Source organism: Muntiacus reevesi, unplaced genomic scaffold (genome assembly GCF_963930625.1).
Source record: "Muntiacus reevesi unplaced genomic scaffold, mMunRee1.1 SCAFFOLD_98, whole genome shotgun sequence".
Taxonomy (NCBI): Eukaryota; Metazoa; Chordata; class Mammalia; order Artiodactyla; family Cervidae; genus Muntiacus; species Muntiacus reevesi.
Genome location: NW_027077871.1, coordinates 314,368 through 333,034, shown reverse-complemented (window position 1 = coordinate 333,034; position 18,667 = coordinate 314,368). Strand labels below are relative to the sequence as shown.

The 18,667-nt window shown below is 47.4% G+C and overlaps 1 protein-coding gene across 2 annotated transcripts in view; it reads left to right on the top strand.

The window, feature by feature from the left end:
* The window catches only part of CACNA1B (calcium voltage-gated channel subunit alpha1 B), a 216,504-nt gene that overhangs the window by 49,097 nt on the left and 148,740 nt on the right, over positions 1-18,667 (top strand). For both annotated transcript variants that reach the window (XM_065917065.1, XM_065917067.1), the window contains exon 6: positions 1,735-1,925. In XM_065917065.1, the coding sequence (XP_065773137.1) occupies positions 1,735-1,925 (191 nt within the window). The remainder of the gene's footprint in view (positions 1-1,734; positions 1,926-18,667) is intronic.

Here is an 18,667-nt window from a genome sequence, read left to right as displayed (position 1 = left end):
TAGGACTCTGCATCTTATTCCTAGAGAAGTGGGAGGACAGTGGGGCCTTGAGTGAGCGCTGGTACCCTCTGATTGTTCTGGCTGCTCTGGGGAGGCAGATCAAACAGGGGAGAGTCAGAGAGTCAAATCTCAGTCCAGGAGAGATGGATAGAGGCTGGGGCCAGGCTGTTTGGCAGTTAGTATTGTTTTAGTCACTAAGTTGTGTCTGACTCCTTGTGACCCCAAGAACTGTAGCCCGCCAGGCTCCTCTGTCCATGGGATTTCCCAGGCAAGAATACTGGAGTGGGTTGCCATTTCCTTTTTTAGGGGATCATCCCGACCCAGGGACTGAACCCAAGTCTCCTGCACTGGCAGGAGCATTCTTTATCACTGAGCACCTGGGAAACCTGTTTGGCTCTTAGAATCTGTCAAGTTCTGGGTATATTTTGCAGTGAGTCCTGCTGGGCTATCTGGGTTTTCTGGGCAATTGTATGTGGAGTGAGAGAAAGTGAAGAGTTAAGGGTGACACAAAGGTTTGTGTCTTGACCTATAAACACATTAAAGGAGAAAACCTGTATGATCATCTCAATAGATTCAGGAAAAGTTTTTATTAAAGCTTAAATCATTAATAATTTTAAAAACCCTCTTAATCAAATTGGAAATAAGGGGAATTTTCTTAAACTTCCTGAAATTCCCTTCAGACAACATACTTTGTCATCAGTCTCGAGAGCTGTTCCTTTAAAGTCAAAAATGAGATGAAGGCACACATGGTCACTGCTGGTCCATGTAGCCTTGGTGCTTGTGGCCAGTGATGTGAGGCAAGAAAGAGAACAAAAACTCTAAGAAGAATATGAAAGGAGGAAATAAAACTGTCATTATTCACAGAGAACACAATTGGCTACAAATAGACAGACAATGACTTCCTGGTTTTCTTTATGAGCATTTATTAAGATAATTGGAAGGAAAGGAATAAACTTGTGTGATCAGTTTTGCCTTCTAAATTTGGGAATATTTGCTTCCCATCCTAGCTATTCCTAAAAATTTCCCCTATCCTGATAGGAGAGCTTTTCCATGTGTTGTTATGCATTTTTAAAGAATAGTTTTTTCTTTAGGTTTTGGGAGGGAGGGATTAGCATGAGTTGCTTGCCCCCTTATTCCAGAGGTTAGTCCTGGTTTTCTGCGATTTCTTTAACATCTCTTTGTGTGGCTCCTGGCTGCCAGCAAGAGCGTGTCCCCTTTGCTGGGGCCAGTGCCAGGAGAACTGGGCCCTGAGGCCCAGTCATGCTCTGGGCCTGTGTTGGTCAACCTGCCTGAAGAGCACCGGGGCTTCAGGGCTCCGTCCAGCTTGGTTCTGGCTCCAGAGCGACAGGCAGACCCACATGTTGGGGAAGTCTGGGTAGAGGTTCACCTGTGGGACAGTTCGGGTGCTGGCGATAGGAAGAGTAGGAGGTTAGGAGTTGGTTGTTTTTGATTTTAAGGTGATTGAGTTCTCGGCATGTTTTCATAGTGATGATGGGCAGTTTCTGTGGGGAAGGAGAGGTTGGCCAGCTGTTCCTGAGAGGGTGGATCTGAGGGTGGGTGGGGGCAAGGTGTCGATTGAGGATGGAGGCAGGGCAGGCGCAGGGGTGGCAGGAAGCAGTTTCCCTTGTGCCTGATCCCTTTCTCCCGTGATGAGGTCTCTGGGGCCCACAGTCCCCGCAAGGGTGGAGAGTTCGGTGTTTTCGGCTCAGCCCTGCCTACCCCTTCTCCCCGCAGATGCAGATCCGGTAGGTGACTTCCCGTGTGGCAGGGAAGCCCCAGCTCGGCTGTGTGAGGGCGACACTGAGTGCCGGGAGTACTGGGCTGGCCCCAACTTCGGCATCACCAACTTCGACAACATCCTGTTCGCCATCCTGACGGTGTTCCAGTGCATCACCATGGAGGGCTGGACCGACATCCTCTACAACGTGAGTCAAGTCTTGGTCCAGGAGCTCCTGGGCCCCCTTGGGGCAAGGCTTCTGTCCAGCCTCTGGCTCCCTTCTCCCCCTAGAATGGAACACAGGCTCCTTCGGGCAGCTCCCCTGCAGGGCCACTGACCTGGGTTCTGGATTCTCCAGGCAACTTCTGTTTTGAAAGTGAAGGTGAGGGCTGGGTGGTGAAGGTTAGAAAAAAAAATTCCAGCACTGCCACTGCTGGTGATGAGAGCCCTGCCTGCAGACGTGGGAGTGAGGCTTGGAGAAGCTGGTTAGCTCATTCTGGGCTTGAAGCAGCAGGCTGCTGCCTTGTGAACGGGAGGAGCGGGGCTCAGGTGCAGGGAGGATCTGCTGATTGTGCCAGGGTCCTGGGGGTGGGAGGTGGGGTCTGGGGTTCCTGGGTGGGGGGAAACCAGAGTCCTGCAGGTGGGAACTGCATTGTATACCTTTGCTTGCGTCCCTCTGAGTCTCCCTCCTGCTCTCCTGCCCGCCCTCCCCGTCTTCTCTGTCATTAGGACTCTAGTCCACCTAGCACTGTAGGGTGGTCTGGGGGTTGGTGCTTGTGGACAGAAGCTGGGTATAAGGCCCTCTGGGGCTTCCTGATGACCCGTCTCATGCCTGCCTCCCCTCCATCTGAGGCTCTTCTTGGGGACTCCTGGGTAGCTCTCTGTGTCTTTTTTTATGTGATGAGCCTCCACCCCCACAGAGGTCCCCTCTAGAGTCCTGTGATTGTGGGCATGAGAACAGTCAAGTTAGAAGAAGTGGAGAAAGACAGTGCATTTGAAACAGGAATTTTGGAAGGTCTGGCTGGTGGATTGCTGTATTTTGCTAGCTAGAGGGTATGTTGGCCCGGGAGCTGTGGAGGGGGCTTTGTGGAGTGCAAGTTACTTCACTTTGAACTTGTCACTTGTGCACTGGGGATGGGGCTTGGGCCGCCAGCCTCCAGAAGCACTGGCGTAGCCACGTGTTTCTGTCATGGACAAGGATGGGAGGGACAGGCTGGAACCCTCTGCTCTGTGACTTGTCTTAGAGTTCATGGAAACTTGGTGGGTCTCAGGGCTGGACATCTCACAGTGTTTGGTAAGTGCTGGCTGGGCAGGAAGGTGGCAGAGGGTGAGTTATGGAAAAACTGGCCCGAGGTCCACTGAGCCAGAGCCCTTCTTGGAGACGGAGTCGTGTCTGATAGCAGGCTTGGTTTGATCAAGGGAGAAACAGAGACAAGGGTGGTGATGAGGAGCTTGGCTGTTCTCTCCCTGCAGCCAATCCAGGAACAATTTCCACAAAGACAAACCCTAAAAATAGCTGGAGATGGCCACATCCCTGCCAGCCCCACCGAGCGGGGCACTGCGTGAGCCACGGGACTTGGTCACGGCCCAGGTGACTCAGCCTGGTGGGCCTGTGCCCCCAGGGGAGGGGCGGGTGGGAGGCGCTGGCTGGGAAGAGCCACAGAGGCTTACTTGACACAGATTTCCAGGGGACACACTGGGTGCAGATGCTGCAGGCACAGTGGTGGCAGGAGGCTTTCGATAAATAATGCCAATCAGTAACGGCAAGTTCTGTGAAGGGAGCAGGAGGGTGAGGGGCAGGGGTGGCAGGTCGGGGGCGCTGGGAAAGCAAGATCTGTGGGCTCTGGGAACCAGACCTGCAGAGCCTGCGGGACAGCGCTGGGGAGCCCGCAGCTCACCGGCATGCTATGCAGGGTGTGGGCCGTGAGCCTGGTGCCTGGAGCCAGTGGCAGAGCGCTGAGTCCACTCCACACGGAGCAGTTACAGCGCCAGTTGCTGGAGATCAGACAGACTTCGTTCTCTTCTGTCTGCACCAGGGGTTGAACCCAGGTCCTCGGCAGTGGACTCGCAGAGTCCTAACCATTGCACCGCCAGGAACGTCGCCAGACAGGACATTTGAAGAGTGTTCTCTGGCGGGAGAGGCTGCCTCTCCCCACGGCCCAGGGACGGGGTGTTTGTGGTTGCCTCAGATGAATGCTCCTTGATGGAGCCTTCAAGGGGCGGTGCCTCAGGCTGCACCTTGGGCTGGGGGGCTGGGGGGTGGTGAGCACCTGTGCCGCCTGGGGAGAGCAGGCCGCCCAGCCCGGGAGGCATGGGGGTCCTCGCGGAGACTGGCTGCTGAGGCACTGGCGGTGGTGGCAGGTCGGTCCCCATCTTGAGGAGCGATGGCCGTCTGGGTTCTGAGGAATGTGGTCAGATGGGTCCTGAAAGAGTGTCTTGTGAGGGATGAGTCAGTTGCGAGTTCCTGCCAGGCCGGAGAGGTGGGTTGTCTCGGGACAGTGGGCCCCGTGCAGGGAGGACTGTCCCCCCCACCTCCGCTGCATCAGTAGTGCTGGGGTCAGAGGCCCTGGAAGGAGGAACAATGCGAGGCGTGGTGGGCAGGGAGGGCCGCGCTGTTCTTTCCCTCTGAAAGCAGCCAGCTGTGCAGGCCTTTGGAGGAGGGGCGATGATCTCAGTGAGGAGCACGGCAGCTGGGATGGGACGCTTAATTACTGAGTTCAGCCTGTGTTTTCTACTTGCATTGATTGTAGCATCTATTACCCAGTTATCAGAACCGTCACAGGACCTATCCACATTTTCATCCTGGGATGTGACTATGTTCAGAGGGACCATAGGAGGTAAATAATGTGGGTTTATGGTTACATATGTGTGGTTTTGCATCTGTTCATTGCACTAGTTTTGTGAAGATCTGAGGAAGGGGCCTTCAGATATGTAGGTGGAAAGCTCCATTTTGAAGTTAGTGCAGACAGAACTTGTTCATTGGTTCAATGTGATGTTTAACGTGAAAGAAAGAGGGATCAAAGATGCTGTGACTTGAGCCATTAGGAAAGGTGGTGCCTTTTACTGAGAAGGGGAGAAAGGTGCTTGAGGAATTTTGTTTTAGCAGAGCATTGTGGTGGACACTGAGAACTCTGCTTTGTCCCTGGGAAGCTGAACACACTGTTTCATCCAAGTGTAGGTGCTGAGTATACAGTTGAACATATGAGAAGGGGCTTCGGGGGACAGCAGGGCTGAGGGTGCATGTGTGAAGTCATGGGTGGTGTTTCAAATTACGAGACAGGATGAGATTGCCCAGTGTGAATATGTGGAGCTAGAAGCAAGGTGGCTAAAATGAAGCTTCTGTGAGCCTTTGACTGTCAGGAGACTTGCAACATTCGGAAGCCAAGTAGGAGAGAAGTAGCCAAGAAGAGTGCAAGGCGGGCCTGAGGGGAACCGCAGCCCCCGCAGGTGTGCCATGTCCTGGAAGCCGAGCGATCGACCAGACCAGCTGTCGCCAAGAAGTCCCAGGAGACGGGCAGCTAGTGGGAATAGAGCCTCGGAACGCACAGGTTAAAGGGGGCGAGGCTGAAGGTGAGGACGGCAGGGCAGTGAGGCACCTGCAAGGGACACGTGGGAATTGTCTCTTTTTTTAAATGAAACTTTTTATTGTGGTAAGGTAGGTTCACATACAGTTGTAAGGATTAATACAGAGAGAGCCCATGTATGCTTTGTCTGCTTCTTCCAACAGCCTGCAAAACAGGCGACTCCCAGAACCAGGACGGTGACCCTGCTGCCGCAGAGACAGAATGTCCCATCGGCAGGGTGTCCTGCTGGCCTCTGGTCCTCTGATGGCCACGCCTGCGGCTCTCTCGCCCTCATCTCTGGTCACCACGTGCTTTTTGCCACATTGATAATTCTGCCTTTTCAAGAACATTATGTAGATGAAACCAGACCCTGTGTGACTTTTGGGTATTGGTTATTTTTCCCTCAACATATTCTCTGGAGACACGTCTGGATTATTGCATGTCAGCAGTTTCTTCATTTTTCTTTTTTTTTTGCTGAGTGGTCTCCCAGGTGTGAGTGGACTACAGTGTTTAATACTCACCTGTTAAAGGACATTTGTGTTGTCTCTGCTTGGGGCTATCATGAATAAAGTTGCTCTACACGTTTGTGGGCAGATTTAAAAAAAAAATTATTTATTTATTTATTTATTTTTGGCTGTGCTGGGTCTTCGTTGCAGTCTACTCTCTAGTTGCAGTGTGTAGGTTTCTTCTTGTGGTAGCTTCTCTTGTTGTGGAGCACGGGCTCTAGGGTGTGCATGCCTCAGTAGCTGTGGCGAGTGCGCTCGGCAGTTCGGTGGCTGTGGCGAGTGGGCTCGGTAGCTGTGGCGAGTGGGCTCGGTAGTTCAGTGGCTGTGGCGAGTGGGCTCGGTAGCTGTGGCGAGTGCGCTCGGCAGTTCGGTGGCTGTGGCGAGTGGGCTCGGTAGCTGTGGCGAGTGCGCTCGGCAGTTCGGTGGCTGTGGCGAGTGGGCTCGGTAGCTGTGGCGAGTGCGCTCGGCAGTTCGGTGGCTGTGGCGAGTGGGCTCAGTAGCTGTGGCGAGTGCGCTCGGCAGTTCGGTGGCTGTGGCGAGTGGGCTCGGTAGCTGTGGCGAGTGCGCTCGGCAGTTCGGTGGCTGTGGCGAGTGGGCTCGGTAGCTGTGGCGAGTGCGCTCGGCAGTTCGGTGGCTGTGGCGAGTGGGATCGGTAGCTGTGGCGAGTGCGCTCGGTAGTTCAGTGGCTGTGGCGAGTGGGCTCAGTAGCTGTGGTGAGTGGGCTCGGTAGTTCAGTGGCTGTGGCGAGTGGGCTCAGTAGCTGTGGTGAGTGGGCTCGGTAGTTCAGTGGCTGTGGCGAGCGGGCTCGGTAGCTGTGGCGAGTGCGCTCGGCAGTTCGGTGGCTGTGGTGAGTGGACTCGGTAGCTGTGGCGAGTGGGCTCGGTAGTTCGGTGGCTGTGGCGAGTGCGCTCGGTAGTTCGGTGGCTGTGGCGAGTGGGCTCAGTAGCTGTGGCGAGTGCGCTCGGCAGTTCGGTGGCTGTGGCGAGTGGGCTCAGTAGCTGTGGTGAGTGGGCTCGGTAGTTCAGTGGCTGTGGCGAGTGGGCTCGGTAGCTGTGGTGAGTGGGCTCGGTAGTTCGGTGGCTGTGGCGAGTGGGCTCGGTAGTTCGGTGGCTGTGGCGAGTGGGCTCGGTAGTTCGGTGGCTGTGGCGAGTGGGATCGGTAGCTGTGACGAGTGCGCTCGGTAGTTCGGTGGCTGTGGCGAGTGGGCTCAGTAGCTGTGGTGAGTGGGCTCGGTAGTTCAGTGGCTGTGGCGAGTGGGCTCGGTAGCTGTGGTGAGTGGGCTCGGTAGTTCAGTGGCTGTGGCGAGTGGGCTCGGTAGTTCGGTGGCTGTGGCGAGTGGGCTCGGTAGTTCGGTGGCTGTGGCGAGTGGGCTCGGTGGCTGTGGCGAGTGCGCTCGGTAGTTCGGTGGCTGTGGCGAGTGGGCTCGGTAGTTCGGTGGCTGTGGCGAGTGGGCTCAGTAGCTGTGGCGAGTGCGCTCGGCAGTTCGGTGGCTGTGGCGAGTGGGATCGGTAGCTGTGACGAGTGCGCTCGGTAGTTCGGTGGCTGTGGCGAGTGGGCTCAGTAGCTGTGGTGAGTGGGCTCGGTAGTTCAGTGGCTGTGGCGAGTGGGCTCAGTAGCTGTGGTGAGTGGGCTCGGTAGTTCAGTGGCTGTGGCGAGTGGGCTCAGTAGCTGTGACGAGTGCGCTCGGTAGTTCAGTGGCTGTGGCGAGTGGGCTCAGTAGCTGTGGCGAGTGTGCTCGGCAGTTCGGTGGTTGTGGCGAGTGGGCTCGGTGGTTGTGGCGAGTGGGCTCGGTGGCTGTGGTGAGTGGGCTCGGTAGTTCAGTGGCTGTGGCGAGTGGGCTCGGTAGTTCAGTGGCTGTGGCGAGTGGGCTCGGTGGTTGTGGCGAGTGGGCTCAGTAGCTGTGGCGAGTGGGCTCAGTAGCTGTGGCGAGTGGGCTCAGTAGCTGTGGCGAGTGCGCTCGGCAGTTCGGTGGTTGTGGCGAGTGGCATCGGTAGCTGTGGCGAGTGGGCTCGGTAGTTCAGTGGCTGTGGCGAGTGGGCTCGGTGGTTGTGGCGAGTGGGCTCGGTGGCTGTGGCGAGTGCGCTCGGTAGTTCAGTGGCTGTGGCGAGTGGGCTCGGTGGCTGTGGTGAGTGGGCTCGGTAGTTCAGTGGCTGTGGCGAGTGGGCTCAGTAGCTGTGACGAGTGCGCTCGGTAGTTCGGTGGCTGTGGCGAGTGGGCTCAGTAGCTGTGGCGAGTGTGCTCGGCAGTTCGGTGGTTGTGGCGAGTGGGCTCAGTAGCTGTGGCGAGTGCGCTCGGCAGTTCGGTGGTTGTGGTGAGTGGGCTCAGTAGCTGTGACGAGTGCGCTCGGTAGTTCGGTGGTTGTGGCGAGTGGGCTCAGTAGCTGTGGCGAGTGCGCTCGGCAGTTCAGTGGTTGTGGCGAGTGGGCTCAGTAGCTGTGGCGAGTGCGCTCGGCAGTTCGGTGGTTGTGGCGAGTGGGCTCAGTAGCTGTGGCGAGTGCGCTCGGTAGTTCGGTGGTTGTGGTGAGTGGGCTCAGTAGCTGTGGCGAGTGCGCTCGGTAGTTCAGTGGCTGTGGCGAGTGGGCTCGGCAGTTCGGTGGTTGTGGCGAGTAGGCTCAGTAGTTGTGGCGAGTGGGCTCGGTAGCTGTGGCGAGTGGGCTTGGTGGCTGTGGCGAGTGGGCTCGGTAGTTCGGTGGCTGTGGCGAGCGGGCTCGGTAGTTCGGTGGCTGTGGCGAGTGGGCTCAGTAGTTGTGGCGAGTGGGCTCGGTAGCTGTGGCGAGTGGGCTTGGTGGCTGTGGCGAGTGGGCTCGGTAGCTGTGGCGAGTGCGCTCGGTAGTTCGGTGGCTGTGGCGAGTGTGCTCGGTAGCTGTGGCGAGTGGGCTCAGTAGCTGTGGCGAGTGCACTCCGTAGTTCAGTGGCTGTGGTGAGCGGGCTCGGTGGCTGTGGCGAGTGGGCTCAGTAGTTGTGGCGAGTGGGCTCAGTAGCTGTGGCGAGTGGGCTCAGTAGCTGTGGCGAGTGGGCTCGGTAGCTGTGGCGAGTGCGCTCGGTAGTTCGGTGGTTGTGGCGAGCGGGCTCGGTGGCTGTGGCGAGTGGGCTCGGTAGTTCAGTGGCTGTGGCGAGCGGGCTCGGTGGCTGTGGCGAGTGGGCTCGGTAGCTGTGGCGAGTGCGCTCGGTAGTTCGGTGGTTGTGGCGAGCGGGCTCGGTGGCTGTGGCGAGTGGGCTCAGTAGTTGTGGCGAGTGGGCTCAGTAGCTGTGGCGAGTGGGCTCGGTAGCTGTGGCGAGTGGGCTTGGTAGTTCAGTGGCTGTGGCGAGCGGGCTCGGTGGCTGTGGCGAGTGGGCTCGGTAGCTGTGGCGAGTGGGCTTGGTAGTTCAGTGGTTGTGGCGAGTGTGCTCGGTAGTTCGGTGGCCGTGGCGAGTGGGCTCGGTAGTTGTAGCTCCTGGGCTCTAGAGCACAGGCTCGATAGTTACTTGCAATCTTCCTGGATCAGAGATCGAACTTTGTGTCTTCTGCATTGGCAGGCAGATTCTTTTCCACTGAGCCACCAGAGAAGTCCTGTGGGCAGGTTTTTGTGCAAATGAAAATTTTCATTTCTCTGGGTTAAATGCTCAAGAGTGCAATTTCTGGGTTGTATGTTTAATTTTTTAGGAAACTAACACCTTTCGAAGACCCGTATTCTTTTGAATCCACCAGCAGTGTATGAATAATCTAGTTTTTCTATCTCCTTACTGATATTTGGTGTTTTTAACTTCAGGCATTCTGATTGTGCAGACATGAATCATCATGGATTTCCTAGTGGCCGATAATGCTAAGTATCTTCTCATACTGATTTGCTGCTTGTGCATCTTCTTCAGTGAAATATCTCTTCCTATCTTTAGCTCATGGTCTGGATTGTTTTTTTGCTCTAGAGGTGTATATATTCTAGATACGAATTGTTTGTCAGATGTATGGTTTGCAAATATGTTCTCTGAGTCAGTAGCTTGTCTTTTCCTACACCTCATCTGACCTGTGAAAGAATGTGCATATTTAATATGGATAAAGTCCTGTTTAGCAGTTTTTTCTTTTGTGGACTGCGCTTTTGGCATAAAATCTAATAACTCTTTGCCTAGTCCTAAATCAAATATTTTCTTCTATATTTTTTCTGACATTTTTATTATTTTACACATAAGTCTGTGATCCATTTTGCATTAATTTTTGTATAAAGTGTGAAGTTTAGGTTGAGATGTGCTCCCCCCTGCCCCCTCCCTCCCTCCTTTTCTTTTTCTTTTTTTCTCTCTCCCTCCCTTCTTCCTTCCCTCCTCTGGCTTTTGGACATCCAGTTACTCCAGCAACACTTACTGAAATGCTGTATTTCCACCATTGGATTGCTTTTGCACCTTTGCAAACAACCCGTCGGGCATACTTGTGTGGGTCCCATTTCTGTTCCAGTGATCTCTGTGTCTGTCCCTCTGCCAGCATCACACAGTCCTCAATATTGTAGCTATACAATAAATCTTTTAAACCAGAAAGATTCCTCCCATTTTATTCAGTTTTGGAGAATTGACATCTTTACTGTATTGGGTCTTTCAATCCATGACATGGTGTATCTCTCCCTTTATTTAGATTGATTTCTTCAATCAGAATTTTATAGTTTTCAAATATACAAATCTTGTATATGTTTGTTAGATTGTAAATGGTGTTATATTTTAAATCTTTGTGTCCATATGTATTTTCATTGCTAGTATACAGAAATACAGGTTTCCTAGGTGGCACAGGAGTAAAGAATCCGCCTGCCAAAGCAGGAGACACAAGAGTGGAGGGTTTGATCTCTGGGTCGGGAAGATCCCCTCGAGTAGGAAATGGCAACCCACTCAGTATTCTTGCCTGGAAATGTCCATGGACAGATGAGCCTGGTGGGCTACAGTCTGTAGGGTCGCAAAGAGTCAGACACGACTGAGTGACTGAGCACACAAACATATAAAGAAATATGACTGACTTTTGTTAGTTGATCTTATATTCCTGACCTTTCTGAACTCACTTATTAGTTTTAGGAGATTTTTTGGAGATTCCTTGGGATTTTCTATATAGATAGACGTGTCATTTGTAAATAGGAATGATTTCTTTTTTTCTGACCTGTATGACTTTTATGTTTTAATTTTTTAAAGTCTTTATTGAATTTGTTACAATATTGCTTCCATTTCATGTTCTTTTTTTCTGGCTATGAGACATGTGGGTCTAGCTCCCTAAGCAGAGATAAAACCTGTACCCCCTACATTGGAAGGTGAAGTCTTAACCACTGGACCACCAGGAATGTTCCCCTGTATGCCTTTTATTTTCTGACTCTTGCTTAATTTCAGTGGCTAAAACATCCACCATCACAGCAATTAACTTAGAGTAGTGAGAGCAGACATACTTTCCATGCTCCCAATCTTAGGGGGAAAGCATTCAGTTTTCACTGCTAAGGTTTAATGTTAGCTGTCAGTTTTTTTGCAGATGCTCTTTATCAAGCTGAGTTAGTCCTTGGATTCCTATTTTTCTGAGAGTTTTTATCGTGAATGGGTGTTGAGTTTTGTAAAATACTTTTTCTGCATTGGTATGATTATGTGATTTTTTTTTCTTTAGCCTGTTAATGGTGGATTACACTGATTGACTTTTGAATATTGAACCAACATTGCATTCCTGGAATAAACCCATATGGTCTTGGTATACAATTCTTTTATATATTGCTTAATTCTATTTGCTAATATTTTATCAAGGAAGCCTGTATATATATATATGTGTATATATATATACATACATGTATATATATACATACATGTATATATATACACATATATACAACTATATATATATATATAGTTGATTTACAATGTTGTGCCAATCTCTGATATATAGCAAAGTGACTCAATTATACACATATACATTCTTTTTTATATTCTTTTCCATTACAATTTATCACAGTATATTGAATATAGTTCCCTGTACTATACCTTAGGACCTCATTGTTTATCCATTCCAAACCTTATAATTTTCACCTACCAACCCCTACTTCCCAGTATATCCCTCTCCCTTCCTCCTCCTGCTTACAACCACAAGTCTCTATGTCTGTGAGTCTGTTTTTGTTTTGTTGTTGTTGTTCAGTTGCTAAGTTATGTCTCACTCTTTGCGATCCCATGAACTGAAGCACACCAGGCTTCCCTTTCCTTCACTATCTCCCTGAGTTTGCTCAGACTCTTGTCCGTCTAGTCAGTGATGCCATCCAACCATCTTATCCTGTCGCCCCTTTCTCCTCTTGCCGTCAATCTTTCCTGGCATCAGGGTCTTTTTTAATGATTGGTTCTTTGCATCAGATGACCAAAGTATTGGAGCTTCAGCAGCAGTCCTTCCGATGAATATTCTGGGTTGATTTCCTTTAGGATTGACTGGTTTGATCTCCTTGCTGTCCAAGGGACTCTCAAGAGTCTTCTCCAGCACCATAATTCAAAAGCATCAATTCTTCAGTGCTCAACCTTCCTTATGGTTCAACTCTCACGTCCATACATGACTGCTGGAAAAACCATAGCTTTGACTATATGAACTTTTGCTGGCAAGTAATGTCTCTGACTTTTTAATACACTGTCTAGGTTTGTCATAACTTTTCTTCCAAAGAGCAAGCATCTTTTAATTTTGTGGCTGCAGTCACTGTCCACAGTGATTTTGAAGCCTAAGAAAATGATCTGACACTATTTCCACTTTTTCCCCATCTATTTGCCATGACGTGATGGAACTGGATGCCATGATCTTTGGTTTTTTGGGTGTTGAGTTTTAAGCCAGCTTTTTTACTCTCCTCTTTCACTTTCATCAAGAGACTCTTTAGTTCCTCTTCACTTTCTGCCATAAGGGTGGTGCCATCTGCATATCTGAGGTTGTTGATATTTCTCTTGGCAATTTTAATTCGGGCTTGTGAGTCATCCAGCCCGGCATTTTGCATGGTGTACCCTGCATATAAGTTAGATAATCAGGGTGACAATATACAGCCTTGACGTATTCTTTTCCCAATTTGGAACCAGTCTGTTGTTCCAAGTCCAGTTCTAGCTGTTGCTTTTTTTCCTGCATACAGGTTTCTTAGGAGGCAGGTCAGGTGGTCTGGTATTCCCATCTCTTTAAGAATATTCCACAGTTTGTTGTGATCCACAGTCAAAGGCTTTAGTGTAGTCAGTGAAGCAGAAGTAGAGTCTTTTTTATGAATTCCCATGGTTTTTCTATGATCCAGTGGATGTTGGCAATTTGATCTCTAGTTCTTCTGCCTTTTCTACATCCAGCTTGTACATCTGGAAGTTCTTGGTTCACAAACTGCTGAAACCTCAGTCAGCTCAGTTCAGTTGCTCAGTCATGTCCAACTCTTTGCAACCCCATGGGCTGCAGCATGTCAGGCTTCCCTGTCCATCACCAACTTCTGGAGCTTACTCAAACTTATGTCCATAGAATCGGTGATGCCATCCAACCATCTCATCCTCTGTTGTCCCCTTTTCCTCCTGCCTTCAATCTTTCCCAGCATCAGGGTCTTTTCCAATGAGTCCATTCTTCACATCAGGTGACCAAAGTATTGGAGTTTAAGCTTCAGCATCAGTCCTTCCAATGAATATTTAGGACTGATTTCCTTTAGGATGGACTGATTGGATCTCTTTGCAGTCCAAGGGACTCTCAAGAGTCTTCTCCAACACCACAGTTCAAAAGCATCAGTTCTTTGGTGCTCAGCTTTCTTTATGGTCCAACTCTAACATTCATACATGACTACTGGAAAAACCATAGCTTTGACTAGACGGACCTTTGTTGGCAAAAAAAACACAGCACCTTTGTTGACTGAAAGCTAGCTTGGAGAATTTTGAGCGCAATCTAGTGTGTGAAAGGAGTGCCATTGTATGGTAGTTTGAACATTCTTTGGCATTGCCTTTCTTTGGGATTGGAATGAAAACTGACCTTTTCCAGTCCTGTGGCCTCTGCTGAGTTTTCCAAATTTGCTGGCATGTTGAGTGCAGCGCTTTCACAGCATCATCTCTTAGGATTTGAAGTAGCTCAGTTGCATACAACTGAGCTACTTCACTCATCCAGCTGAGCCATCTCCACTATCTTTCTTTGTAGCAATGCTTCCTAAGGCCCTCTTGACTTCATACTCCAGGTTGTTTTGCACTAGGTGAGTGATCACACCATTGTGGTTGTCTGGGACATTAAGAGCTTTTTTGAACAGTTCTTCTGTGTATTCTTGCCCCATCTTCTTAATATCTTCCATTCCTGTTAGGTCCTTGCCAATTTTGTCCTTTATTGTGCCCATCTTTGCATGAAATGTTCCCTTGGTATCTTCAATTTTCTTACAGAGATCTCTTTCTAGTAGATAGGTTTATTTGTCCTGTATTTTAGATTCCACATGTAAGTGGTGTCATATGGTACTTGTTTTTCTCTTTCTGACTTACTTCACTTAGTATGATAAACTCTAGGTCCATCTGTGTTGCTGCAAATGCATTATTTCGTTCTTTTCATGACTGAGTAGTATTCCATCGTATATATATATGTACCACATCTTCTTTACCCGTTCATCTGTTGTTGGACATGTAAGTTGTTTCCATGTTTTGGCTTTTGTAAATAGTGCTTCTGTGAACATCCAGGTGCATGTATCTTTTTGAATTAGAGTTTCGTCTGGATATATGCCCAGTAGTGGGATTGCTGGATTTTATGGTAATTCTATTTTTAGTTTTCTGAGGAACCTCCTTATTGCTTTCCATAGTGGCTGTACTAACTAATATTCTCACCAACAGTGAAGGAGGGCTCCCTTTTTTCCATACCCTCTCCAACATTTGTTATTTGTAGACTTTTCAGTGATGGCCATTCTGACTGGTGTGAGGTGGCACCTCATTGCAGTTTTGATTTGCATTTCTCTAATAATTAGTGATGATGAGTTTCTTTTCATGTGCCTACTGGCCATCTGTATATCCTCCTTGGAGAAATGTCTACTAAGATCTTTTGTCCATTTTTGACTAGGCTGTTTGTTTTTTTATTGTTGAGCTCAACAATATTGTTGAGCTGTTTGTATATTTTGGAGATTAAGCCCTTGTCTGTCACATCATTTCCTGCATCTATATTGATGATGACTTTTGATCATACTTACTTTTCTTTCTTTCTTTCTTCTATTTTTGTCTGTTTTTAAAAAAAAAATAAGGATAATACAAGTTTTATAAAATCAATTGGGAAGTAATTCTTCCTGTTCTATTTTCCTAGAAGAGATTGCATATAAGTGGTGTTAATTTTTAAAAATCATATATAAAATAGACAGCCAGCAGGAGTGTGCTGTATGACACGGGGAACCCAAAGATGATGCTTTATGATGACCTAGAAGGTTGGGAGGGGGAGGGCGGAGGTTGGGGTGTAAGAGGGAGGGCGCGTATGTATACCTACGGCTGTTTCTTATTGCTGTATGGCAAAAACCATCACAATATTATAATTATCCTACAGTTAACAATAAAATATTAAAAAAAAGATTGCAGAAAGAAAAAAAATGGTTGATAGAATTCTGTAATCTGGGCCTGTTGTTCAGTCACCTAGTTGAGTCCGACTCTTCCCACCCCCATGGACTGCTGCATGCCGGGTTTCTCTGGCCCTCACCATCTTCCAGAGTTTGCCCAAGTTCATATCCATTGCATTGGTGATGCCATCCAGCCATCTCATCCTTTGTCTCCCTCTTCTCCTTCTGCCTTCAATCTTTTCCAGCATCAGGGTCTTTTCCAATGAATCAGCTATTCACATCAGGTGGCCAAAGTATTGGAGCTTCTGAGCCTAGAGATTTATTTTTATTTTTTTAAATAATGATTTTATTTTTATTCAACTACTATGAAATCCATCAAAGTGGTGAATGGTTCAGTGCATTTTGTATATTCACAAGATTGTGCAACCAGTATCATTACTAATTTTTGAAGATTTTCATCAACTAAAAAAGAAACTCTGTATCTATTCATAGTCACTTCCCATTCCTCCATTCCCCTAGCCTCTGGCAAACACTAATATATTCTGTCTCTTTATATTAGTCTATTCCAGACATTTCATACAAATGGACTCCTACAGGATGTGGAATTTTGTGTTTTTAAGGTCCCTCCATGTTATAGCAAGTATCAGTATTTCATCGCTTTTATTATCAAAGATGATTCCATTGTGTGGATGTACCATCTTTTGTTTATATTTCATCAGTTGGACATTTTGGGGTTGTTTCCACTGTTTTACATTATGAATAATGCTGCTATGGACATTTGTTTACAAATTTTTGTGTGGAATGTGTTTTCATTTCTCTTACATGTACACCAAGGAGTGGAATTTTCTGGGTCACATGGTAACTCCGTATTTAACCTTTTGAAGAACTGCCAAATTGGTTTCCACAGTGGTTGCAGCATTTTACATCCCCACCAGGAGTGTACGAATGTCCCACACTCTCCACGTCCTCACCGAGCTTTGGGCTTCCCGGGTGGCACTGGTAGTGAAGGATCCACCTGTCAGTGCAGGAGGTTCGATCCCTGGTTTGGGAAGATCCCTTGGGGTAGGAAATGACACCCCACTCCGGTACTCTTGCCTGGAAAATGCCATAGGCAGAGGGGCCTGGTGGGGCTGCAAAGAGTCAGACATGATTGCGTGGCTGAGCACACACACACACATCACCAACGCTTGTCTTTCTTTTAAATTTTAATCATCCTAGTAAAATCCATTTGCAAATTTAACCAGCCAACCATGAAGTGAAGTGGTTTCATTTTAGCTTTGATTTGTATTTTCTTAATGACTTATGATGTTGAGCATCTTTTACATGATTATAATACCATTTTATATCTTCTTTGGAGAAATATGTGTTCAGATCCTTTGTCCGGTTAAAGATTAGGTTATTTGTCATTTTATTATTGACCTGTAAGATTTCTTTATACATTATGAACACTAGACCCTTACCAGATATTTCAGATGATTTGCAAGTATTTTCTCACACTTTATGAGGTATCTTTTCACTATTCTGATGGTGTTATTTGAAGTAAAAAAGATTTTTATTTTGATGAAGTCCAATTTTCCTGTTATTCTTTGCAGTTTTGGTGTCATATCTAAGAATCCTTTACCTAATCCAAAGTCATGAAAATTTACTCCTGTATTTTCTAGTTTTGGCTCATATATTTAGGTCTATGATCCATTTTGACTTCATTTTTGCTGTGTGGTAGGATCCAATTTTATTTTTTTGTCTGTGGATAGCCACTTGTCCCAGCACCATTTGTTGGAAAGAGTATACTTTCCCCACTGAATTGCCTTGGCATATTTATTTTAAAAAAATTTACATCATACATATAAAGGTTTATTTCTAGATCATCAATTCTATTTCATTGATCAATATGTCTGTCCTTTTGTAGGGGAAGTTTTAAAATCATCACTTTCTTTAATAGTTATTGGACTATATTTTATATTGGGTGGGTTGCAGTAATTTGTGTTTTTGGAAAAATTAATCTATTTCATCCATGTTGTCTAATGCATTGAGAGTTGTCTGTAGTATTCTTTAATTATCCTTTTAATGTTTCTTGGGTCTGTAGTGCGGTACCCTGTTTCATTATTGATATTGATAATTTATATCTTCTCTTTTTCTTGGTCAGTATTGCCAGAGGTATGTCAATTTGACTGTGTTTTCTAAGAGCAAACTTTTTCAAAAATTGATTTTCTCTATTGTTTGTATTTTCAACTTCGTTGATTTCTGTTTTTATCTTTGCTGTTTACTTTCTTCTACTTGATTGGGCTTGTTTTGTACTTCCTTTTCTAAATGTTTCAGGTGGAAGCCTAGATTACTGATTTGAGACTTTTCCTTCTTTCGTAAAGTATTTAGTAATATAAATTCCTTCTTACAATTGCTTTAGCCATGTCATTCAAATTTGATGTCTTATATTTTCATTCTCATTCAGTTCAATATTTTAAAATTTCCTTGAGGATTCTTCTTTGATACATACATTATTTAGAATTGTTTGTTTACTTTGTGCTTGGAGAGTTTCCTATCATCTTTCTGTTATTTGTCTCTTGTTTGATTTTATTAGGGTTAGAGAATATACTAAATTTGAAAAAATTTTCAATTCTTTTAAATTTATTGAGACTTGTTTTATGGCTCAGGATATGGTCTATCTTCATATATGTGTCGGGTATACTTGAAAAGAATGTTTGTAACATGTTATTGTGAACTGTGTGTATAAATGTCAATTAAATCCTGTTGGTTGATGGTGAGTTCTTTTATATCCTTGCTGATTTTCTGTCTAGTTGCCTTATCAATTTTTGAGAGAGAGGTGTTGAAGTTTTCAACTGTAATTATGCGTTTGTCTGTTTCTCCTTTCAGTTCTGTCAGTTTTAGCTTCACGTGTGTTATAGTTCATTTGTTAGGCGTGTTCACCTTTAGAATCGCTATGTCTTCTTGATGAATTGACCATTTTATCATTCTAATATATCCCCCAATTTTTGAAAGTTCTCCTAATACCACTTCACTTTTATGAAATACCTACATTAGTACTTGTTCCCACTAACCAAAAGAAAGCCGTGGAGGATTTATGCTTTTATGAAACAAGGTGAAAAGAGAAAATAGTGTTCAGCGTTTGTTTTGCAGGAAACTACTCTAGTGGCAGCGTGCCCCCCAAGCAGCAGGAGTGGCACTGCCCAGCTCAGCCCTGGGCGCCGCGCTAGCTCCTCGGCGTCAGGCAGGCCACAACTCCGTGGTGTCTGGGAGCGTCTGTCCCCTGTTTACTTTCCTCTGTCTGGCAGCACGTGTATCCTGTGGTGACTGGTTGTTCTTGGCTTTACACCATCCTGGCTTAGGAAAGCTTCACAGGACTGCACTGCTTTCAGATTGTGGGGAAGCGTGTATATGTTCCTGTGTCTCTGGAGAA